At 44.2% G+C, this 26,296-nt stretch overlaps 1 protein-coding gene across 7 annotated transcripts in view; it reads right to left on the bottom strand.

Moving 5' to 3' along the window:
* The window catches only part of LOC137479725 (multiple epidermal growth factor-like domains protein 6), a 192,082-nt gene that overhangs the window by 10,985 nt on the left and 154,801 nt on the right, over positions 1-26,296 (bottom strand). For 5 of the 7 annotated variants that reach the window (XM_068200235.1, XM_068200234.1, XM_068200233.1 and 2 more), the window contains 11 exons: positions 24,240-24,368; positions 18,586-18,714; positions 13,270-13,398; positions 11,527-11,655; positions 10,919-11,044; positions 9,428-9,556; positions 8,085-8,213; positions 6,891-7,022; positions 1,898-2,026; positions 899-1,024; positions 344-472 (listed from right to left, as the gene is read on the bottom strand). In XM_068200235.1, coding sequence (XP_068056336.1) covers positions 344-472; positions 899-1,024; positions 1,898-2,026; positions 6,891-7,022; positions 8,085-8,213; positions 9,428-9,556; positions 10,919-11,044; positions 11,527-11,655; positions 13,270-13,398; positions 18,586-18,714; positions 24,240-24,368 — 1,416 coding nt within the window. The remainder of the gene's footprint in view (positions 1-343; positions 473-898; positions 1,025-1,897; positions 2,027-6,890; positions 7,023-8,084; positions 8,214-9,427; positions 9,557-10,918; positions 11,045-11,526; positions 11,656-13,269; positions 13,399-18,585; positions 18,715-24,239; positions 24,369-26,296) is intronic. The other 2 variants (XR_011002469.1, XR_011002470.1) reach the window with 1 other exon arrangement.

Raw genomic sequence — 26,296 nt, 5'->3', positions numbered from 1 at the left:
ACACATGGGAAGCTGAAGTCCAGTCCAGAGTCAAATGAAAGAGAACACAACCAGGGAGGAGGAAGACATAGGCTTTCTTCTGCTCTGAGGATCACATGGAAGAAGACAAAACCCAACATTCTTATGGACAAAGAACAAAAAAGTTGGACTGGAGAAGATGAAGAAGAAATAAGGAGTGTGTAAGGGAATTCATCAGCAGGACTCAGGAGAAAACTATCTTTGAAAAAAGACCTGAAGCTCCAACTAGGGGCATTTCTGAAACTGTCCTTGTCTGTGGGGTCTGGGGACACTGCAAACCACAGCTTGAGTGCACAAATCCACTGCCATCGAAGCAGGAAATCACCTTCCTCACAGGATCTTCCTGTCCAGCCGAGCCCGCAGGTGCAGTTGCCATCCACGTGGTCACAGATGCCACCGTTCTGACAGGTACACGTCAGGTGGCAGTTGGGGCCATATTGTCCCTGGGGACACACTACAGAGAATTAACAAAGTTTGAAAAAACCCAAAAATTAGCACCCCAAGGAAAGGACGAAGGTGACAGGGAATAAATACAAACACATGCTCCCCACATGTATCCCAGGTGATTAGGGTCTCCCTAGGGTGGTGGGACACTACTCCCTGATTATTATTTGTTTCACCCAAACACTCTGTCCTGACATAGCCCCTCAGCTTCCTGGAGAAGCCAGTGCGCTGGCACCGAGGGTGGCAGGGACGTGTGGGCAGGATTAGGCTGGGTGATGGAGCGGGGAGGGACAGAGGCTGAGTGCCCCAAACCTCAGCCTTATCAGCAAAGGCCCTGGGCAGCGTGGCTGTGAACAATGTCTGGCACTGAGTTTATTTGCTGGGTATTTTAAGTGTGTCACCCACTGGCGAGGTGACCTGGGTCCTGCTTTGTTACCTTGCTGACAGGCAGGGCCCATGTGGCCAGGGGCACAGGTGCACTCGCCAGTCCGTGGGTCACACTGGCCTTTGCCACAGGCACAGGGCTGGGCACAGTCCTTCCCATACCAGCTCTCAGGGCAGGCTGAAGGGAACACAGGATTTGTTAATTACCCAGAGGATCCAAAGGCACTTTTCATTTTTAACACAGCCACAGTCTTAGGGGAAGAGCTGGCTTTGTTTTTATTCCCCCTAATGCACTTCAAAGTATCAACCATGAAGCCAAAACCCACCCAAAGACATGACTGCTTTACCTTGTGAGACTACTTGTGATTATAAATATAAGCCATGATTTCACATGGAATATTTACTGTCTTTCCCATGAGAAGAGCGAATGTACAACTGAAATATCAGCTGCTCATCCTTCAAGCTTAAAACATCTTTCCTTCCTTAATATTGATGCTGCCCAACAATGAAGAGCAAAGCTATGGGCAACCAAACATTCAAACATTGCCTTTCTGTGAATAAGCTGAAGAGAACTTCACAGAGACCAGAGCTTTGGAAGCAGCACAGAAATTCAGCCACACCATTTAGCTCTGAAACAGAGAAGTAACAGTAGGGTTGCCATGGAGTCTTTACCAGTTTTGCCATGACAAAACGTGATCTTTTTCCCATTTATTGAAACTAATGGCACCATAGTGTGAAGCAAAATATTGAGATAATTTCTCAACCTCGAAATTTTGGACAGGAAGAAGGAACTTGAGCAATTCATGCTGAGCTGGCTCTAGAAATAAACTTGGGCAAGCAGGTTGCAATCCTGGGGTAAGTGTCCTTGCTTCTATGCATGCAGCAGTGAGGGAAAATATTTTGCAAGAGATTTTTTTACAAAGCTGGAATCCTGATTTACAATTCAAGGAAGAGGTAGCTGGGATCTCTCTGTTTTTCTTCAGACAAGCTCTTATGCAAATGATTCTCTCTGCTGTGTTTTGACAGAAGCAGAACATGAATGTTGGCTTACTTTTGCTGCAGTTGGCTCCGATGAATCCGGGAGCGCAATCACAAGTTCCCGACACGGGGTCACAGTGGCCTCCGTTCATGCATTTACAGGGATTTTGGCAGTTTGAACCATAAGTACCTTCTGGACACCCTGTTTTAGAAGAAAAAATACCCAGCAATTAGGTTAGGTTGCTACTGGGCCAGTTGCATTTCATGTCTTAAGCACTTTCTTGCTTTCAATCAAAGTTTGATTTTCATTTTCTAATGTTATTCATTTCCAGAGGGCCAGTAGTAGGCATTGAGGAGCAGACGGCTCCTTTGGACAACATGCCCTTGGGACAGCACCGATTGCAATGTCAAATGCTGGAGAGATGGACTGAGTGCTGCTGCTCCTGGCTCTGTGCTCTCCCATTCCCCTTATGTGACAGTAGCAAGAAAAACAAGCCTCGTTCTACAGAGGTTTTCCTCTTGGGGTTTCTCCTCCAAATGAATATATTCCCTCTTCCCCTCCTACACAGGAGAGATGGGGTCATTCTCCCTCTTCCTTTGGGCAGCAGCCACTTGGTTTGTCCAAGTCAGTGAGAAGCTGTGAGCCATTTCTGCCTCTTTTAGCAGCTGTTTTATGGATATAGGGTAGGTCACGTCTTAAAATGTGTAACTTGGAGCAAGTTTGTTTCCTTTATAATCTATCTCTTCCCTGCAAACTGGAGCTGGCCTTGTCAGTGGTTGTTCTGAGAGGCTGTGGATTTTCCATCCCTGGAAATGTCCAAGGCCAGGTTGGACAGGTTTTGGAGCCACCTGAGACAGTGGAACTGGATGGGCTTTAACTTCCCTTCCAACCCTGTGGATGGAAGACCATGGAAATGTGCACATGCAACACAGAATTTCAGAAGACACCTCCTCAGAAGATAGATACGAGATGAACATTATTTAAATGCAAAGCCAGAAAATTCTCTGAGGAAAAAAAAAAATCAGCTGTATTTTGTAAGAACCACAAGAATCACTACACCTGGATGGATTGCTGAGCCAGTGTTACATGGCAATAAATTATATATGGAGAGGTTTTCCAGGTGGTAGTGAGGATTTCTTGTTTCTTTTCTGGACAGCTGATGTTAAAGGAGTATTGAACAAAAGACCAGGAAGATGTAAATGCATTTGCCCTGCTTAGTTTACGTCTTCTGTATGCTCTTTAGTGATGGAAGCTGGAACTGAGGGGAAGAGCTGGGCAGAGCTGCTGGGCATGTGCACCACTGAACCTCCAGTGTGCCACCTCTGAACTCTGGAGATGCAGGTTATTCTCCTAATTTCTCAGTGTACTGGAAGAAGGAGTAGCTGGTGCTCGAGCAGCATGATCATCATCCAACAGTTCCACTTGTGCTGCTACCTCCAAATGTCATTTCTTTGCTCACCCCTTCCTTAGCAGAAGAAAAGTGTGTGGCTACTTTAGAAACCTGGCTGAAAATATATTTGCTCATGTCTCCAAGCAACAGATCCCTTGCAATCTGTGCATAAATAACTTGGTGTATTCTGTCTTTGCTAAAGGCACGAAAGCAGGGCCTGAGTGGCTGGAGAAATCTCTGGCTTTTCTGAACTATTCAATAGTGAGGCAGAGTTTATGGGGAAGCTTTGAAGGGGTGCCTTTTAAAATAAAACTGAACACTGGCTTCTGCTCAAACCAGGATAGCAGATCATCAGGACTAAGCAGATACACTTTTATAACATGCAGATACTCTCCCCAGCCCTTCTCAAACACAGATTCTTCTCAATGAATGCTCTGTCATCAGTGCTTCCATCTGCCAGGATGCAAAATCTGTTTCACGTGCAAGCCCTGGCATCAAGGAGTGAGCCATGCAACACCCCCTTCATTCCCACCAAGACTTGAAGTCAAGGACTCATCCAGATTCAATGATTTAATTATTCTATGTGAGTTTCACCTTTCCTCCTTCTTTTCCTTTTGGTAATCTGGATTTTCTCATTTTTTAACAAATTCTGTCTCCCAGATTCCAAAAGATGCTGCTTCTCCCTGGCAAAGCTTTCAGAGCCATTCCTTAGCTCAAGGCTAGCAGTAGTTGCTCCATTACTGAATGGGATGCAGTAATTCCCTCCTTCCCAAATTCTTTGTCCCTGCAGTATTTCCTGTATTTTGGCTAGAGAAGGAGCAGCACATGCTGGGCATGTTCAGCTGCAGCACCATGCACATGCTCAATAACAAGGCCACCTCATCTGTTAGTACTTTGCAGAAGAATTTTGATGCAGATAACGAGGGCAATTTGCACCATGTCCCACCATTTCAGTGGGCTCTGCCTTTGCAAAGAGGGCTATTCTTGCACCACCAGTTATCTCATAAAGACATTTTTCTAATTTAACAGTTTCCTGTGCCTCTGACTTATATTTTTTCTGTGAACAAAAGAGTGGCAGCCAGATTTCCACCTCATTTCCTGATTTTCCTTCTGCTTTGAGTGGGTTTGTCATGACCAAGAGCTCCTAAATCTTTCCATAGCAATTGCACACACTGAGGCTTTTCTGACCAGTGCTATTAAATCACATTGTCAAATAATCCCTTCTGACACATCCTGTCACCTACAGCTTGAAGGTGAAGCTGTTGAGATCTTTTTGGCTCTGGGTGCTCCCAACCCAGTCAATGTCACAGAAACATACCATGCTTTTTTCTTTTAATAATTTCACCACCACTTACTGCTTTTTACTCCTTTTAACAAGTAGATCTGCCCATCCACCAAGTTATGGACAAGTGATGGGAACCTTATTTCTAGTTTGTCTGCTTCCTCCGCACCATGCCAAGAGACTTTTTCAACTCCTCACTCCAAAATTTGTGAACATGAAAGCCCCGTTGCTCTTGGCTCCTGGAAATTTGACTTCCCAGCCAACTACACCTTTTATAGATACTTTCTTGAACCTTTTTTCATAAATACAGCAACAGTTGCCAGAAACTGTTTCCAGCAGCATCCAACCACATGTTGACTGGACCAGAGCCCGTTTGGGAGCGGCTCCTTGTGCTGGTTTAATATTCTATTGAGAGCTTCTTCACCCTGGAGCAGCCCCAGCCTTCCCTGCAGGGAGGACAGCAGGAACTTGGAGTATTCCCACCAAAATCATGTGAGCCATCCTTGGTTTTCAGTCAGTCACTTCAGAATCAGGCCCACAATGTCACCCTCCACTGACCTGAACTTAAAATAACCCACAATTAACTGTTTTCTTTCTATTTTTTGTGTCTGTCTCCGAGGGGCACAGGGGACAACAGGAACAACACCAACATAGATGAGTATTTTTCTGTGAACTTCCATCATTTCATTATTTCTCCAATAAATATCTAACAAACCCGTGTTTAAGAATTTGCTGTTCATTTTTGGACTCTCAGAGTCCAAAACACCATGAAATCTCAAATCTCATACGCTTTAGGTTTAATCCCAGCTACACAGAAATCCATGGCAAAAATCCCCCCTGAATGCAACAAAACTAATTTTATTTTGCAGTGAGTCTTTTTATATCTTTTCTATCAGAACTTCATTGTAATTGTTTAAGCTTTAAATTTTAAAATTCTGAAATAAAACCCGAAGCATCTAAGTAAGTTTGAGGACATTTACTGTAATGAGAGATTTAGTGCTATACACGCACAAGTATTGACTACTGAGAAATTGCTACATGAAGGTAACAGGCTGACCATGATTAAGTCTTTTAAAATGCTCCTGTTAAATACTTGATCTCCACTACTGCGCTCCTACATCATTTATTACAATCTAATGTATAATGGATCCAGATGGCTCCAGCCCCAGTGTTGAAGGCCAGATTTCGATCTCACTTACAGCAAAAACTGATGCACAGAGGAGGACAGAATCAATCCTTTGTATTTTATTTATAATTTATATTTTAAAGAATAATTTGTGATGATGTGATGGCAATACAAAGACCCATCTCCAAAGCGAGTCTTTCTCCTATTTCTGCTCAAGGAATAAAACAGTGGTTTAACCCTTACTGGAGCTGTGCATGTGACAGCTGGCTTTTGTATCCAAACTGTCACCCCAAAAGGCAATTAAGCCAAACAGAGCTGTGCTAGATTCCCAAGAAAGGGAAATCAGCACTCGCCAAAGAGAGAAAAACTGAGCAGGAAAGACAACAAAGCTTTTTCTTTTTTTCCCTTTTTTACTCCTCTAAATGATACTATTACAAGCCATGGAGTAAAACCAAAATTAAAGTTGTAAATAAAAAGGTAATTAACTGTCTCCTTTATTGGCTGCTTTGGTATATGTTTCTTATCAGTTGCCACATTCCACCAAAAACAACTTTACAGATGTCCTAAAATACCAGCATGAGCCATGTGGATCTGGGAATATTTTTTATGATGGAGCATTGGGCCAATTGGCATTTTGTCCTCTACACTAGTCACCATTTTTCAATCCAGAGTAACAGTTGGTTTAATTTGATTGTTCCTCAGAAGGCTCTGTAACTGAAAGGACTTTATGAATCACTTGGATTTATTGCCAATTTCAGCTTGTTGTTTTCTCATAACCATTTGTCCTTACTTGAGCACGCACAGATTTCGGGAAGTATTTTGGACTTGGTATTTGGAAATGAGAGAGCTGCACAAAATCCAGGTGTACCTGAGACATGCAATGCAGAGAATGATCTTTACATTCTTTAATGTGGCATGAGATTGGAAAGAATTTAGCTGGTAAATCTGGTGGGTTTCAAAATTAATTTGAAGGATTGAATTAATTACATTTTTGAACTAACATTATTAATTTTTTTAGGATTTAAAAAAATAATTTAAATTAATTCCTTGCAATAATACAACGACTTTTCTTTCATGTAAATTAAGCCACCCTATGCTTACTTCCTATACTATAACTTATTTGTAATACTATAACTTTTATACTATACTTAGCCTCTACTTCTCTCAGCCACCACTATAATGACACAGATGAACCCAAAGCTCCAGCAGATGCTCCTGCAAGACACAGTTCTCTGTCAGAAAGGCAGCAACCCCCAAAAATACTCACGGAGGTGGCAGTGGGCCCCATGGTAGCCCGGGCTGCAGGAGCAGTGGCCGGTGACAGGGTGACATTCCTGATTCTCAGCAGAGCACTGGCACACTCCGTGACAGTCCTGCCCATACGTGCCCACTGGACAAGCTGTGGCAACAAGAAATGCAAACCAATAAATTAAATTTGTCTTGGTAAATACAGCGTTCAAACAAAGAGTGGGCTGGAATTTATTAAATAAAATCCCTGCCTACGGAATGACGCTCTCCTCCGGGACTTTGGATTTATTACATTTACTTGGGGGTTACTTGAATGCTTGATTTTGTTTTGTTCAGTCAATTTGTGCCCAACTGTCAAGGGCCAGATACAATTTTCTTGTCACTAGAAAAAAAATCATAGGGAAATGTCAGGTGAAATTGACTAAAATAACAGTATAATTCCCAAGGGACCAGGCGTGTGGATAAAGACATTCTACCTTTTGCAGAGAGTTTAAATTTGCAAAGCTGCTGAAACATCAACATCAACAGGTTTCATTCTGCCTGCTGACAGCCACATTGCCTACAGGTTTTGGACCTTCCACATTTAATTCTTACATCTCATTTCCATTAAGCTGCCCTGGTTATGGGTCAGCATTTAGAGTCGTCTGGTGGAGGATAATGGACACTGATGTCAGTCCTTTCAATTCTTATTTATTGCTGGTTCTCCTTTGGCTAAAACAGGGCTCAGGCAAAATTTTGTAGGGAGGAACAAAATCAGGGTTTTGCAGCTGGGGTCAGAGCAGGAGCCTGCTTCCAAAGACAGCTCTGGGGGACCAAACTCCATGCTAAGAAAAGCCAGAAAATGTCCTTTCCATGAGCTCTGAGAGCAGGAATAGATAGCCTAGCACAAGGCCAACAGAAGCTGAGCTGCTGCTTTACTGGCTGTGAGCAGGGCAGGGTTCCACTGGCACATCCTCAGCCTATTTGGGTCCAGTTCAGCCCCTGGCTGCTCTCTGCAAGCCCAACAGCTGCAAACACAGAGAGGGCAAACCCCAGCAGCCCAAACTGCGCTGGCACGGAGCTCGGAGCTAGAAAACACCGACCAGCCCTTGGCCATCTTCCCTCCCGTCAGGTCGTTGCCTCCTCCCTCTTCAGGCACCCCATCACCGCGTTCTGAGTCAATGAATCCGTTTATGAACGAGCCGACAAAGGGAAGTTGCGACAAGGAACTCACTCTTGTGGCAGCCGTGGCCGGCGAATCCCGGGGGACATCGGCAGGTGCCCGTCAGGTGGTGGCAGGGCCTTCCCGCGGGGCAGCGGCACCGCCGCGCGCACCCCGCGCCGTAGCGGCCCGGCAGGCAGGCTGCAGGGGGACACGCACCCCGTCAGGGCCAGCACAGGGGACGAAGCCACCTGCTGCAACCCTGCCCGACGAGAATGTCACGCTCTCTGCGCTGACGGGCACTGGCCCCCCAAGAGAACACGGCGCTTGACACCTGAGGCCGCGGAGAAGGCTTCCAGAATGGAATGATGGAACTGGCATTACGAGTGTGTAATTTGAATAGAAGCGTGTGGAAAACTTAAGAGTTTAAGGTTTTAAGATATAAAGTTTTACAATACAGTAATAGAGAGTGTAGAATATATTTAAATATAGTATATATAGAATATATATTTTTATATATATATCTATATATAGATATATCTATTTTTGTATCTATATCTATTTTTATGTATATATTTTTATATATTTTTATATATTTGTATTATTTAGATATTTATTTAGATATATTTATATATCTATTATTATATTTATATATCTATTTTTATATCTATATCTATTTTATATATCTATTTTTATAGATATTTTTATCTATTTATATTATTTAGATATTTATTTAGATATATTTATATACTTATTTTTAGTAAATCTATATCTATTTTTATATCTATATCTATATCCATATCTATATATATCTATTTATATATCTATATAGAATAAATATATTTTTATATATCTGTCTATTATATAACGATATATATAATCTATATATTTAGAGTATAGTAATATACATAAAGCAAGATAGAGGTTTTAGGGTGGAGACTAGTCCTTCTTCACCTTCTTCTTCATGGGTTTGGGTGGTATTATGTAATTAGATAAAAAAGTGCACATTACAAATGACAAGTGGTTGGTTATTAAGTTGAAAATAAAAATAATTGAAGTATCATTTCTTAATTAGACAGTTTATCCTTAAAAAGCCTTATTAAAAAATACAGCTCCATTTTTAATTTATTAAAATAAAATACTATAAAACTCACGGTTTGTAAAACTATAATATAAATAAAAAACTATCAAATATCTAAATCCAAACAAGAAATACCATCTCACACATTTAATCCCACCCAACCTTAACAAAAAAACCCCACAGAATCTCCACAGCCACCCCCTCCACGCACCCATCCCTGCGAGCACCTCCAGCCCGACCCCGCGGAACGAGGGTGTGAAAATACCCAGCCACGGCCGAGAGCTCTGGGTCTGGGGGGACGTGCTCCCCAAACCGAGCTGCTCCCCCCACTCACGTTTGTCACAGTGCCTCCCTCGCCACCCCCTCTCGCAGTGACACGCTCCGGTCTGGGGGTGGCAAGACCAGCCGTGGGCGCAGTCACACCGCTCCTCGCAGCGCTTGCCGAAAAATCCCGGGGGGCAGGCTGGGGGCAAGCAGAGAGAGCAACGTTCTGCCTGCTGCAGCAATGGATTTGCAAGGTTTAGGCCACAGGCTGCACCAGCCAGGCTGCTTCTAGTTATTCTTATCAGGGCCCTCAGGAATTCGTCAAGGTTACTAAGACGTAAATTGTGCTAAATCAAGAAAGAAGAGGCTGAGAAACAGAATACCAAAACGGCAAGAACTAGATAACAGAGGGCTGTGAAGCACCTGGACTGTAACCAGTTGCATACTCTGAGAAGTGCATGCAGAATGCATGGACAAGAGAGAAGCACCAATCAAGAAGTGTGCAATTAGCGTGTGCAGTAGTTTGTGGAATGCATAAATAGGGTAAAATGTAAACAATAAATGGCTTCTGCTTAATCATATTGATTAGTTGTGCAGGAGTCCTGCTTCCCGCAACCTGCTGCCTGGGGAGCATCCTCCACTGGCCCCCAGCCAGGATCCTCCCGGCCTGAGCTCCTGCTCAGGATATTTAGCAGGCTGCGTGGCCAGAAAATATCAGTGAAGATATTAAAAATATTAGAAGCGTTTAACGCTGGCTGCTAGTGAGTCTGCACGGGAAAGTTTGCAAAGACTGAGTCACAGCCTGGAGTGCAAATCCAGACGGGTCCATGGAGAGGGTGATGCTGTTTGCTTTGACACAACTGTGCACACAGGGACAGCGGTTTGAGCAGTGGGAACTGTGCCCACCAACTGCTTCTACTTCCCAGATCCCTGCAAAGTGACCAAAGAGAAAGGGAGGTGGGCACTGAGAAGGGTTTACAGGTCGAACTGGTGGATGAGGCTTTGTGAGTCCTCAGCGCCTCAGGAGACCTCAGAAAGCTGCCTGTGGCTTGCTGAAAGCACAGCACCATAGTGGCTGAGCTGAAAGCATATTTAAAGCCACCTGTGTATGAGATTTAGTCCCTGTTTCAGGGATTCAGATGGCTCTAAGCATGCCAAACAGCTGTGTCAAGTCTGGGTCGTGTGCCACATCTGAACTATCTGAAGCATCACAGTCCAGTTTGCTGAGCTCCCCTCAATGACCCACAGAGACCCAGCAGCAGGTGCCTGATCTGGCAAATTCTCCTTAAAACTCCCTCCCTTTCCCGTGTTCTTCCTTGTGTGTGTAAGGTAGAGAAATACCTTCATTTTCTTAGCAGGCAGGGAACAGAGGTAGGAGGAGATAAAATGATTTGGACAAGGGCATGGCTGGGCAGAGACCTGCCTGTGGGTCTGAGATGGGGTGAGAGTGCATAAATCCTGACTGGCCTGCAGAATACTGGAAATTTAAGATAGAAAACAGAAAACTGGCAGAAACGGCTGATGGTTCAAATGAAGGATTTGCAGAAGGAGCTGCTCTTACCAACATCACAGCGGTCCCCGGTCCAGCCAGCGTGGCAGAGGCACTTCCCTGAGGGCTGGTCACACACCCCGTGGTGGCAGCTGCAGTTCTGCTCACAGCCCTCTCCAAACTGCCCGTCCCCACACTCTGAAACGGGATGGGGGAGGCTGATGGGGGGCCAGGCTGGAGCAACCCCAGCAGGAACTCCCTCATGCCTCTGCGATACGATGAGCCACCCAAACTGGGCCTAAAAACCTTCAGTGAAGGAAATTTTGAAGCCTCCTTTAGGAAAATTCTCTAGAAATACACCATTCTCCTCTTTAAGCATTTCTTTCTTTCTTTATCCTTAAATGGAGCTCACTACCTATCTTCCCTGTTCCCAAGGGACAAAGAATAGCTTATTCCTCTCCTCTGCCCAGCGAGTTTCCAGCACCATGGATATGTTCAAGTACAAACATGATGTCTCCCCTCAGCCTTCTCACTTCTCACTAAACAACCCCAAATTTTTTATGGTGTTTTCCATCCTTTTTCCTTCAGGTCATCTCAAACCAGACCCCAGCACAACCGAACTTCCTTCCAGAGTGACTGAACCGAGGTGCTGGAGGGGTGGAGGGGGTGGTGGGACTCACCCAGCTCACAGGCTGTCCCCGTCCAGCCCTGGGGACACTGGCACTCGCCGCTCACAGGGTCACAGGTGGCCTGGCCGTGGCACAGGCAGCGCTGCAGGCAGTCTGCTCCGTACCACCCGCGGGGACAGGCTGCGAAGGGAGGCAGGGAAAACCTTCCATCAGGAAGTGCAGGAGAAGGATCAACAGGGTCAACACCACCTCTCCCACCTTACAGCCCTTCTGGCCCTGGAAGATGCTGCGGGAGGTACGACCAAGCAGAAATGGGGATGCAACCAGTAAGGAATTACTCTGATCATTGTAAAGCTGGTCTTGGAACAAAGTAGGTGATTAAGTGAATTAGTGATTCACCAAATAACCTTGAGACTTTCTGTTTATACCCACAAAACTCATTTTTTTTGTTCCTTCCAGCTTTCTCAACGCTGGGGAGTGCAGTTCTTGATTTCCCTGTTCTCAGAATTTCTTTGTACAGTCCTCATAAAATCACAGCTCCTTCTCTAACTGATCCTGTCGCCCACATCTGGCTGATGATGTTTCATCATTCACCTAATTTTAATTAGGGAAGTCTATTAATTCCTACCACAACCACTTTATATGGATAGAGACTAACTTTTTGGCAAAAAACCACACAACTCTGCCACGTGCCAGAGTGACACCTCTTTAAGATGGAAACAGGGGCAAGCTGTCACTTTGGAAAAGCACAGGCACCAGAGGATGGCTCCCCAGGCCTCACACAATGATTCTACCTCCTCACTTAAAAGAAAAAGTAAATCCCGAAACATGTATTTAAATAGAAAAGATGTGTTTGAAACAGCTTTTGTAACTTCCATTTTGGTTTTGTTTTTGTGGCCTTTGAACAAAACAAAAAGTAGGTACATGTCATCAAGAACAGTTGGGTGCCTTCCCAATTTTTAAATCCTTCATGGAAAGGCCTCTTCATATCAAATTTTAAAAGGGGAAAGTGCTAAATTTAAATATCACTCTACCCCTGCCAGCTTTCATCCCCTTTCCCTAACAATCCTGTTGCGATGCTGAAGGGCAGAGTCTGAGTGGAGATGCTGACTCCAAATCCCTGCTCATCCAGGAGCATCCACAGCAGCACTCCCAGCTCCATGGTACTGCTGCCACCCCAGGGACCGTGTGGGGAAGGCACAGAACAAGGAGGTTCTGCAACGGGGATGGACAGACTTTTCCTACTGCCTGGGATGCATGGATTAGGATGTGCAATGCAAGCCACAGTGCAGCTTTTCTTTGCCAGCCTCTTCTTAAGGCTCTGTGGAACTGGGCTTGTGCTTAAGCCTCATGTATGGGTCTGATTGCCAAGGCTGGAAGGCTCAATGCCTTTCACATGTTCTGGATTTAGGCTCTGTCTGGAACAGCACAAGGTAATGCCGAGGATCAGTCTGGTGCATGGGACAGTAAAGCAGCCCATAGAAAAGAAACAGAGCTTCATTTCATCGTCATAATTGGGAGTTTTATGGACCTTTTCTCCCTTCATCAGCCTTCAAAATCAGCTCTCTTTCCAGTTTATGGCTGTTTCACCCCTCTGCCCTGTGCACACTGGGATCCTACAACACAGCGTCACGGATTAACTTAATGGACCAATTCACGTCACTGCAGATCCAAACCCAACAACAACTCAGGGCAACGAGCTGAGAGCTAAAATACCAGTGAGTTTCCCCCCAAAAAGGGTTTTATTTTTCCCTGCTATAATCCACAGGCAGGGGTTTGAATTTCCAACTGTACCTTCTTGGCAGGTGGCTCCTTTCCAGCCCGGGCTACAAAGGCACGTCCCGGTGACGTGGTGGCAGAGAGCTCCGTTGTGACAGTGACAAGTGTTCCTGCAGCCTGGCCCGTAGCTGCTCCCCTGGCAGGCTGCAACGACAGAATTCCATAAAACCCCATCAGGAAGTGTCCAAGGAAGCGCAGAGCACAATGCAGTGCCAAGGAAATCAAGTTGGAGCTGCACTCTAATGACACTTTTCACATCATAAGGGTGCCTAAGTCCATATAAAATAATAGAATATTAAGGTTGGAAAAGATCTTCAAGATCATTAGTCCAATCTTTGGCCAAATAACATCACGATCCTTAAACCAAATCACAAAGTTCTGTGTCTACTTGTTTTTTGAACACTTCAAGGAATGGTGACTTCATCATCCCTGGAAATACATGTATGTGTATGTGTATGTGTATGTGTGTATATATATATATATATATATATATATATATATATATATACACATATATAACCCCATATATTAACCATGTCTGACTCTAGAAACAATAATAGAATCATTTAGGTTTGAAAAGACCTTTAACATCATCAAGTTCAACTGTTAACTCAGCACTGCTCAGTCCACAATAGCAGCCAACACATAAACTGCGAAAGGCATTTTAAAAAAAATATTCTGCAAATTAAGATCACATAAACTGAAACTACTCTGCAACACTCGCACTTTAGAGATAATGTTTCTTATGAAAGCCTAACCTAATAATGTGGGTTAAAAATATGTATCACAGCCCATTCTGAAGAGGTTGCTATCGAGGGGCTGGATCACTGGGGGTGATGGATCAGCTGTCATCCCCTGCTCTGCAGAATGTCTTTGTGCTAAACTAATGGCCCAGCAGAAGCACCAGCCTGACAGCCCCGGTATTTATTTGCATCCTCGTAAGAGAACTGACAACTTCATTGTTTTCAGTGTTCATTTTGCACAGCTGGGTGCCTCTGCTCACCCAGACTCTCGTTCTTTGGTCAGAGAGGGGTGATATTTTCAATGAGTTTGGTTAAGCAGCTGGCTCCCAGGTGAAAACTTAACGCAGTCATCTGGCAAGCAAACGCTCCGCTTTCAGTGCTCCTGCCCGTGAAAAATGGCAGTGATAAAATTCCTGCAGTCTCCATTGCACTGGAGATTTGGATAGCTTTGAATGGTGGAGAACAGACAGTTCTGCTACCCTGTTTTCTTCAGATATCACCCAAATAATACGAAGGGGGTTGATGGAGCTGGATCGCCTCCTTGCACAGATTTTGCTCTGCGTTGCAGGGGCTCCTGTCAGAGCCTCTCATCCCTGCAGCACCTCTGGCATGCACTGGAGAGGCAAAAAAAGCCTGGATCCCTGATCCAGGAGAGTGTCCTGCACTTGCTGAATGTGACATCTTCCAGGTTTCACAGCCAAATAGTGAATTTTCACTTAAATTTCTCTGCCTTTCAGGATGTCAGTGAACATGATGCAGTGCTGTGGGAAATCAAGTCCCTGGGGACAGAAGGGAGGTGTGAAACCACCTTGATCTTGGAAGTGAACTTGGTTGACAGTCTCTGAGCCATTCTCAGCCCTTTTCTCCCCATCTGAGAAAGGCTTCCAGCTTCCCAGCCTGGTTCTCAGACACTATTTCTCCCAGGACTTCTTTTCTACACTGCTCGTTCTTGTCATCACTTGGAGCCCATCCATGTTGAAACCACAAGAAAGAGCAGGAGCTCAATCCCATCACAGCTAAAAGTTTGTTCTGCAAATGAAGCTTGGTTGCCAAGTGAAAAGTTCAGCACATCTACAGAGCTCTGGCTTGGGTTTTGGGAGCAGAACTAAATATTTCCACAATACAGACCAGAACTATAGCACAACCAAGCCAAAGGAAAAACCAGCTCATCACCAGATCCCCTGTCTGGTTACCAGTGGTTTGTGGGAGGTTTTTGGAGTGTATGCACAAAGCTCTTATTACACTTACCAAAAAGACAATAGGGTGTTTCAGTGAAAATTCTGATAAGAATGAAAAAATTTATGGAGAAGAAAATTTTAACTAGTCTACTGGGTAGACACAAATGTTGTTTTGCTTCCTGGTGGGATAATTTTTATTTTCAAAGTACTTTTCTGAAGATTTAGGGGAAAAGTGATATACTGAAACTATTTAGTGGAGTTCCATAACTGAATGTACACATATCCCTGGGCCTTTCCTTTCTTCATGATGAGAGAAGAGAGATAACTTAATCCAAAAGTTCAAATTAATAGATTTCTTCCTGGCTCAAAATTTTCCTCTTGGTATCTTTCCTCTGCAAGAGGAGGATTTATTTGTTTGCAGTCTTTAAAATCCCTTTTTGCATGCAGACTAAGGAACACAAGAAACTGGAGACTTTTCTTCCAGAGTAGAAGTCAACAGAATTCAAAAGTGCCCAGGAGCAAAGGAAAATTATGGGCTCTAATGTTCTACAGGGTGTCCAGGAGCTTTGATTTCAAGTGACTTCTGTGGATTATTCTCCACAAAATGAAGGTTAAGCTTTAAAAGAACAGGGAATCTGCAAATTCAAGTGCTCACACACCATGAAATGTCAAACCCCTGTTAGCAGTGCCTCTGGCTGAGCAAATTTTTCTGTAGTCAATTATTTTTCAGACCAGTGTGTTCTCTTTTTTACCACAAGAAGCCACTTCAGTGAAGATTCTGCTGAACTCCATAAGCTCCAGAAATAGGCATGTTTAGTACTGACAGAATTGAGGCAAAATTCAGGTGTTGAATTGTGTACATCTGCTACAGACCATATGCAGCATGAGACTTTTGGAGGGTTTGGTTGGCTTTTTTTTTTTTAAGTTTGCTAACTTTGGATGAATTTGCAGTCAATCAGAATGGTTTGGGTTGGAAGGGGCCCTAAAAGATCATCAATTTCCAACATCTCTGTCATGAACAGGGATGCCCTGTCATGATCAGGTTGCTCCTTCCATCCAACGTGGCCTTGAACACTTCCAGGGATGGGGTATCCACACAGGAGGGTTACATCTCTATCACAAAGAAATGCCAAATGTCAGGTCCTCACTTCTGTATCACTGAGGTATCAGTGAAACAGTTCATTAAAACAACACAACAACAACAAAAAAACAAAAACCAAAACCAAAACGAACCAAAAAAAAAAGAGAGAGAGAATAGGCAATATACTTTTCCTAAGCCTCTCTCTTGGAAACCTAAAATACCTCAGGTGGACACTCAAAAAAATCCCCGAATAAAATCTCCAAGCACAAACTGAAGCTGAGGTAGAGCTTGCTTGGCAGATTTCAGCCCAGATTAGCATAATTCATTTTCAAACAACTGAAACCCACGGTCTGGTAATGGAAAGCATTAGGCAGCTTCAACAAAAGGCATCACTGTCCGTACTGCCTGTAATTAGATAGCAGAGTATAAAACTCACTGCATGGCTGGCTTAGGATCAATTCAAATCCCATGATGCCAAAATTATTCCTCAATATCCTCCAGCACATTGCCTGCAATCTGATTACTTCCACACGAGTGCTGTCCTTCCAGCTGCTGGAGCTGGTGGGTCCCAGGAACAGGCAAGGTGAATATTAAACACCCTGGGAGGATGGGGAGGGCTGAGCTCTCTCCCACCCGGAGCTGCCTAAGCAGCTCTGGAGCAGTGTGGATGAGGCCCAGTTGTAAAATCAAAATGAAGATCCCTCACTTAGCCAAGAGGAAAGGAGGAGACACCCTGCACTGTTAGCTGACCTCTCTCTCACTCATGGAGGCCTCAGGGGCTTTGGCACCTTCACCAGCAGGAGGAATAAATCAGCCCAGCACAAAGCTCTAATGGCTCTGGCACAAGAAAATAAATAGGATTTTTTCCCCTAATGTGAGTAAAGCAGGGCACCAGAGGCCACGGAGGAGGAGCTGCAACTCTTAATTGAATTTAATGAAATATGCAGCAAAGCTTCCCATCCCTAATGCTAAGGACTGGGGAAGTGGCAAGGTGACACACTGGCAATGCTGTGGCTGGACAGGAAAAACAGGCTGTGAGCAAGGAGCAAATACTGAACCTGTTCAGCAGCACCTCTTCCGACCTGTGGCATGGGAAGGTGACTCTGGTCTGCTTCTGTTCTGTGCTCACTCCACTTGGCTACACTCAAAGGCTGTGCTACCACCAGCATCTTCATGTGGTGGGAGGTGGAGAGCCAAGTGCTCTGGTGGGAGGGCACAAGGAGGCAAAGAACTGCAGTGGTGGGATGTGAGGAAAAGCGTTTAAAATGGGGGAGATTCAGCAGAACTGACCCACCTGTAAACAAAAGGGGATTTTGCAGGAGAAGCCTTCTCAGAAGATTGGCTGTGTTGAGTGGTGAGGGAAAATATTATGAAGAGCAAGCACTGCCCTCAAACAGGGCTGATGATAAAATAGTGTATGGCTAAAGAACAGCATTGCCTCAACACAAGCCATATTGCTCTCTATTTTCTAAATTCAACCACTTTTCTACTGCAGAAAGCCATGACGTATGGACTAAAGAAGTGTTCCCTCACAGAGCTGGCTCGCTGTGAAGCTGCCCTGGAGCCCAGCTCCACACCCCAGTCCTGCAGACAGCACTCATGTTTTCAAAAGGAAGCTTAGACCATGACATCATCCTAAAGGAAAACAAGGAAGTTGAGAAGGTAAAACCTGAAAATCTTAAAAAAGACACTTATTTGCTAAACTTTGCAAATAGGCTCAGTGATCTCCATATGTAATGCCATGCAGCTAAAGAAAATGACCTAATTTCCCATGAGATGGAATAAAAAATTTCTCAGGATAGCCAATTTTATATATGTATACATACAAGCACTCTGTTAGCTTAAATATTGTGGGATAATCCACACTTGAGAACATCTGGGAAGCTGAAATTTATTTTAAAACAAGTAACTTTCCCACTAATTATTTTAAAAACTATTTTGTCATGCTCAAATAACAAAATAGTCCCAGCCCTGATTTTTCCAATTTGCGCATTTGTAATCTGACACTTCAAAATTGATAATTAGATGAGATACACCAGAAACAGATACACAACATTTAATCTCTTAATGTCACACAAAAATAAAAAGCAGGGAGCTGTCATATGGCAGGAGACAGCTCTGCTATTTAAAACCTGATGCTTATCATGTTTGACGAGTTATTAAAAAAAAAAAATACATTAAAGAGAGGTGGTGATTTTACACAGCCACCAAAAAATTGTTCCCTTTTTTGGCATATTTGCGAAGGAGGGTGATCTATCTGGAAGTGTGGCCTGGCAGGGCATGACCCCATTCCCAGAGGAGGTTTGGGATGGGAGCAGGGTGTACGTACGCTGCTCGCAGCTCTCCCCCAGCCAGCCTGGCAGGCAGTGGCACAAGCCCAGCACGTGGTCACAGCCAGCAGCATTCTTGCACTTGCACACCTGGTGGCAGTCAATCCCAAAGAATCCGTCTGGACAAGCTGGAAATGCAAAACATTCCTTCTTTAGCACAGTTCCTGCTTCTTTTTTTTCTGCATAAACTCCGTCTCATTTTTTCAAAGATATTTAAGAACCGAAGTTGCATCAAGGGTTAAGCCTGCCCAGTTCAGCTACAGTGCATCTTGGAAAAATGTGACCCTTTTACACAAGCAACAGATTTCTGCACAGGAAAATAGGGCTGAGAATATTGAAAAGCCATAAAATAAGTGAGAGAATGGAGTCGGGTTCACACAAGCTGTTCCTTGTGCCTCTGTAATGGACAGAGGAAATAATTCAACGTAACACAGAACTCCAGGGCCATCCCTGCTGACCTCCCTCCCTCTGGAAATGCAAAACTTCTGCTCCCATTTACTGTCCTGACACTTTTCTAAAGATCCTTTAACAGTGAACCTAAGCAACAATGGTGCAGTTCAGTGCTGGAATGAAAAACTGACCAAGTGAATGAGCAGAGAAAACCAAGACAAATTAAACGTAACAAAACAACCCCAGGGAGCCGAAGGAGCTCTGCACCTACATCTGGATCTGAACCTGGACTAAGGAAGAGCGGCCCCATGGATTCAATTTTTATCTGTACCAGTGCTGACAGCAGTGAAAATAAGGATCAGTGCTTGTCAGTGGGCCACGTCATACCCCAAATGCTGCATTACAAGAACACTAAGGCTGCTACGCAGAGCTAAAAAATGTATTCTCTATGTAGCCTTAATTTAACCTCTGTCTGTGAGTTTAGATTGTATAAATGCATATATTATGTCACACAGTACAGGATATTATGTTGCACTAAGTAATAACAAATCTATAGATACACAATGTTAAATCATTCTTTCCACAGAATCCCTGAATCAGTCTCAGGAGTGATGGTGCTCACAAAATAAGCAGTAATTCAGTAAAATAAGCAGTAAATTCAGTAAAATAAGCAGTAGTTCAGTAAAACTTATCTGTCATCCTTGTACAATATAAATTCTTATTTAAAATCCAATCCTCACACTTCTACCATGAAATCAGAATGACTGGATTCCCAAGAGAATCTTAAAATTATTACCACCATCTACACTGACCAACAACCCTCCACACTAATGCACAGCTCTCTACCAGGTCAGAATAACACTGCTGTCATTGAAGAATGGTTTAGGTTGAAAGGGACCTTAAAGATCATCTGCCACCTTCCACTAGACGTGCTCCAGGCCCCATCCAACCTGGCCTTGAATATTCCCAGAGGGTTCTCCATGTGCATCTTCCACTGTTGGACTCTTCTGTCCCTTTTCTTGCCCTGGGGTTTCTTCATGCCCAGGCTTTTTGTCCAAGTCAATGATACTGCCTCTTCCACAGATGCAAAATCAGTTCTCCAGCCGCTGCTGGCTGCTTTGGCTACAAATGGAGGGGAAACCTGGACCATCATCCAGTGACAGTGTAAAACACTGAACATCTGCTTTGGCTGCTCTGCTGCTCAGCTTGTGACTACACATGGTTGTTTCATCCACTCAAAATCAAAAGGCTGCTCTGCCCTTTGTCATGTCCAGGCTGCAGCTTCTTCCCTGTCACAAGAGAGGTTTGCTGCCCTTCCCAGTTTTGTGCTGCCTCAGGAGAACAGAGAAAGGGCTTCATGGCAATAGAGCATCACCAGCCTCTGCTCAGTGCTCAGCAGAAGAGAGGAGATACCAACGTGCGAGGAGGAGCCACCAGGGTGAGGTTTAATCTGTTATTCCCCATTCCCTCTGCTTCAGGAGCAGACATGGCACAGCACAAGGATGGTTCAGCTCCTCCTGCTGAACCCTCAGTGACTTCAAAGGCTGAACAAGTTCTTCTTTAACACAGGGGCTGCACAGCCTTGTCAGCTATTCCTCAACATGCACTTTGTGCTCACTTTCCCCATTTATCTCAGCAGAACAGCAATCCAGCTGGGCTCTCCTATGGTAATCATTAACTGCTGAAATCCCAAGGGAAGGGTCCGGTCTCTCCATCCTCTGGCAGTGCTGATCCCACAGCAGTTCAGATGCAAGATTTGTGCTCCACAAGGGTGATATGTTGTTATTACTGCATCAATTAATAAATATATTGTAGAAATGCTCTGAAACTCCTTCTGCCTCCAGTTAGTGCACTAACTGTCTGGTATTTGGGGATATTTGGACAGATGAACCAATGATCTGGATAATTCTTCTGTTGGCCTGATCCCAAAACTGGACACAAGCCTTGGGTCATTCAGCACTTACCAGGAGCCCGTGGCTCAGGCTTTCTGCATGGCAGATTCTTACATTTAGTTAGAGTAAGCATTGATATATTTATCTATTTATCACAATAACAACTGGTTTTGGGGTTGGGATTCTTTTGGTTGGGTTTTTTTGCCTTGCCTGTTTAACTGGAATTGCATTAGAACCCCAGCCCTGCAACAGTGGGTGAACACAGAAGCATCTTTTCTGGAGAAGATGCCACTTAGGTTGCCTGTGCTCAAACAGGACAGAAAGGACTTACAAAGGCACCTTGGCCGTGATCCCTGCCCTTGCAGAGCCCAGGAATGCAGAGGCATCGACTGCTGCTTCAGGTCAGGAACAGCCAGAACTCCCTGTGTCCCTCTGGCACCTTCTGCCCAACCACATGACATTCTCCACTCACATATGGAAGCTGGTTGGTGGCACTGCTAGCAGCATCCACCAGGAATGATTCATTTTCCTTTGGTAATGCAAGGCCTTGTGAAGAAACATATTATTTCATCAGTGTTCTGCTTGTATTGCTTGCTGCTTTCAAGAAAATTCAAAGGACACCTTTCCTAGATTGCTTTCACAGACTGAAATAATTTCTTTGTAGATTATTTTGTTTTCAGCCTTATTTGCAATCGTTACCTACTCCGCAACTGAAGCAGTTTTGCTGCTTTTGAAAGTCCTTTGAAAGAGTCACAAGATTCACAAGGTTCATTTTCACAGAGCACTGAGCAGGGCTGAAAGATGGCCTATACCACCTTCAGAAATGTCTAATTTTCTTTCAGAGAGTGTCTTGATAGCTTTATTCTTCTCCATCATTATTATATGTGACCACAGCAGAACTGCAGAGGCAGCAGCACCACTGAGTGGTACCAGATGAAGAGCAGCTGATCAAAGGTGACTCAGGGCAGAGCAGAACTGAGATGCTGATGGACAGACAAAAGTACTTTGAAGAGTGTGAGGTCTTTTGTCAGCATCCTGTGGCTCAGAGCACTGAAGTTCAGTCAGCTCCTGAATAATTCACAGCAAGGTCTCGTGAAACAGCAGCCCTGGAGCAAAAGTGTCTCCTGCTACGAGTGAGCTTGGAAAGTGTCCTGTGCTGCTGGGTGATGATGATGTGTGTGATGATGATGATGGTGTGGCTTTGGCTGTTATCTGTATTACTGACAGATGATATAGATAGATTGAGACTCAGCAAGGACTAAGATTACATTAACAATTCTAACAAATACTTGTTGTTCTTGCCACAAATATTGATGAGAGATTTTGGAAATTTGTGGCAAACAAGCTTGGAAATGGTCACTGAAGTGGTGTTTTGCAACAGCCTTAATTCGTATTGAGGGCAGCAAATTAATGAAAAGAAACAGCAGCTTCCCACCAAAATGGCAAGAAACTTTCCCCAACTGAAAACCAAAAATTCGAAGGCAAATTTTGGGATTTCTGCAGTCTCAGCTTGAATCCAGATCCTGTGCTGCCACAATGCAAAATACCAAAAGCAACGACTGCAGGTTCAAACACCCTCACTGCTCAGGGGTAGTATTAATTATTAATATCAACCAAAATCACATTTTGTAAGGGACTGTCTTCTCCTAGGACCTCAGACTTAGAAGGGTGCAAAAGTCTCAGTTTCAACATTCCTGTGATGACGGAGAAGCCCTTCCCAGCCACGGGCTGAGGCATCAGCAGGATGTTTGAAGTCCAAGGCAGCCAGGGCTCGATGTGAATTTCTGCCTGCAAGGCACAGAGCCTGGCCAACGTGGGTGGATTGCCAAGAGGACAGCAAAAAGCACATCCCTGCCAGAAGGAAACCCTGCCAGTCTCCCAGTCACTCGGAACAGAAGCGCTGCAGCTCCTCCGAGAGAAGGTGCCAAGAAGGTTCCACCAAGGGCAAACCACCCACATGTTCTCCTCCCTCGGCGTCTTTTGGAAGCTGCCAAACTGTTCTGGTTGAAATCTCCTAAGTTAAGAGGTAACCCAGGTCAGCTGAGAGCAAACACTCTGCCTTCCCGAGAGAAAACACAAGGAAAACGGTGTTTTAGGAAGCCCTAAATTTCACTCTCCCCTCCACAATCTTCTTTCAGAAATTCAAAAAAAAAAAGACAATAATGTCCAACGTGACCAACTTGGAAGCTGAGATTTGTTCTTTTATTTTTCACCAACAGAATCCCCCAGTCTTCTCCATATTCCTCATACCTATTCTGGCCAAGGATGCTTAGCCTCTTTGTTCCCATTATAATTCCTGCTGGGATGAAGAGATTTACACAACACAGACAAGTGCCTCATATTTTTTTTTTTTACAATAAAAATACAATAATTTAAAAAATAGTAGATTTAGGCAAACAGATCTCAGCTAAATTGTATTAAAAAGGGACATAGTGGAGATACCATGAATTACGAGGTGATTATTTGCAGCAGAACCTTGGAAAGAATTTTTATTTCGTATCATAGCCCCGATAAGAATGAGAGGAAAACAATAACAAGGAATATCAACTCCAACCTGTGGGTGCCTTGCTATATTCCTGGTCAGGCTGTGGAGCATCTTTCTTCCCATGAGAGGGCAGCAGCTGCCTGCAAGTGCTGTCACTTCCCTCCATCCTCGCTGCTGAAACTGGCTGATTAAACTGCTTTCCATGCAAAAGAGTTGTGACTTTGGTTCAAATACCATAATCTGCAGAATCTTCAATCCCCTACACTTAACTTTCACAGTGTCTGAACGGCCCTGTGTTGTTTCTCTTGTATTTTTTTATACAAAAAACCTACAAAATGATGCAGCACGACAGCAACCTCCTGTGATAATGCCACAGACTGACTCACCATAATGTAGCTAAAGAATCCAGTCCAACACTTTACCAAATGACAAGGTGATAGATGATAGAAAAGAATTGGATTTATTTAAGTTAGAAGTGAATCTGCTCTTAAAGAGTTCCACAGGGATGATGCACACATCCATGTTTTTTCTCAAAATCACTTCAGGGAGGCACTGGAAACAAGAAAGCATAAGGCTGAACAAGCTTCTCCTTGCTCAGTGCTCAAATAGTGGGACTCTGCTTGAAAAGAGTCTTCATAAAGACTCATAAAGCAGAAGCCTTAAGCATATATCTAATTTTAACCATGTGAAAACACGTGCCCAACATTTGGCACCCAGCATGATGCTCTGCTGAGTTAGGAGGGGAGTTCACATTTCAGTATCGGCTTCCAATAAAGTTCAGTGGTTCATTTAGATCCAATGCTGTCAACTGCAAAACCTGCTCTCTGAACAAAAACCAAAACAAATTCTCCATGAATCCTGAAGGGACCAGGGGGAGCAGCAGTACCTCTTTCACAAAAGGTTCCTGTCCAGCCCGCCGTGCAGGTGCAGGCTCCACTGACGTGGTCGCAGGCAGCTCCGTTCTGGCACTGGCAGCTGGACTCACAGCCTGGGCCAAAGCTCCCCTCGGGGCACCCTGCAGCACAGGAATCACAGCCAGATGATGGGTTAATGCCAGAGCAGACTAGGGATCAATGGGGAATTTTTACATGCATGGGAAGTCTGACCATTTCCAAAATAATCAAGGCGTAAAGGTAACGGCTTAAAACTAAGATTTGAGTGTTCCCCTTGAGGTTCAGGTAAGTTGGGCTACATTTAAGATCTATTTTAGAAAAATTCCAGAGTGTTGGAAGACCAAATTCTGCACAGAAAATGAACACCTTCTATTGCAGAGCCTGAGACTTCACAGGTTCTGCATGATGACACTTTGCCCACTGGTCTGGAGGAGTTGCTTATGTGCACATCCCCTCTGGGACTTGATCAACTGGGAGGGGAGAAGCTCCCCTGTTTTCCTGCAAATCCTCTTTCCCCAGAAAGCTGGATAAAATATGAAATGTGTTGGTTGCCTTCACAAAGCTCCAAATTGAATGCTGCACGCTTTACTTTCATGCTCTGCTTTGAAAGATTCAAGTGAAAACATTACATCTGGGGGACAGATTAACAATTACATTTCCACCGCAGTTAATGTGAGGAGTTTTAAAAGATTTGCATGGTACTTGCTATCAGCAGAATGAAAACATTTGAGAATGAAAATAATTTCTTCCAGGATTATAGGAAAATCAATTAAGACCAGGGCCAGTTGCCTAATTCACATTGGATATTTTGGACAGGCTGAAACACAGAGATAGACTTGGCTAAATACAGTATTACAGGGCCTCTACTCATGTTTGAAGGTCTTGTGAACATCCCTCTGAATGATTTATGGAGATTATTGCCAGATCTCTTCTAGAAGTCTATGATTTTAGCATTTACAGCAACAAAGTGATTTTCAGGCAATCTGGAAGGAATCAGAGAGAACAGAAAACAAGAGTCCTCAAAGACAGCTCCATGTCTGGAATAGGGGGTGGGTTTGGTGTTGTTTGGTGCCATGGGTGGGCAGTGATTGCAGCTGGCAGGAATTCAGGTGCTCCTGCAGCTCAGTGACTCTGCCAACTGTGTGGCTTACAGAGGAGCTGGGATGGGAGAAGGGAGAAAAGCAAGGTACCTTAAGTATTTCTTTACTTTCAGAGAGTCAAAAAAATGGAATGTTGTTTAAAAGTATGCTAAAATCTATTTTTTTGCACTTACAGGTGAAATCCCTTCCTCTTCCCAAAGCTGCACATCACTGTTTAACAAACAAATACATAAAGGTGCACTTGTGCTTTAAAAGCTTGATCCTTCTCCATGTTCCCTTATCAGCTGAAATTTCAGTCAGGGAATCTGTGCAAGGGAAATGGTGCTGCAGTGCAGCAAGAGGTGTGGGGCTCTCAGCAGAGCTCCCTTCAGGCCCACAGTGTTTAGCCCAGAGCTGAGGCTTTTCAAGGTGATGGCAAAGGGTCAGAGCACTTCACAAATGATTTCACGGTCCACAGCACAGAGAATCTGCCCCTGCTCCAGCAGGCACAGGCTGCTGTGATGCATGTCAGGTTCCAGCCACGCCGACAGAGAACTTGAGCTCCTGCCAGGGGAAGGAGCCCAACCTGCAGGGAGAAGGAAGAGATGCCTGGAGAGCAGAGGAAATATCCAGGGACGGTGAAGATTTCACCTCCAAAGTAGCATAAAATTATGTGAAGAGCTATGGTTTTCATTATCTTGCACACACACACGCACACACATACATATATGTGCAATTTTAAACATATATACATATATATATACACACACACAAAAAAGGGGTAAAAAGCAGACTAAATTGAACAGAAAGCCCACAGAAAGAACTTTAGGGATTGCCAGTTGTTTTGTCGGTGGCGATGGCTTCACTGATTCCCTTCCCAGTGATTACAAGCAGCTATTTGGCCACTCTCTCTCTGCAGAGATGCTATTTTGAGAGGGATCAAGAGTGAAAGAGAAACAGAGCTGGCAGCT

This window comes from Anomalospiza imberbis, chromosome 10, assembly GCF_031753505.1.
Source record: "Anomalospiza imberbis isolate Cuckoo-Finch-1a 21T00152 chromosome 10, ASM3175350v1, whole genome shotgun sequence".
NCBI classification, from domain to species: Eukaryota; Metazoa; Chordata; class Aves; order Passeriformes; family Viduidae; genus Anomalospiza; species Anomalospiza imberbis.
This window is presented reverse-complemented; position numbering and strand designations above follow the sequence as displayed.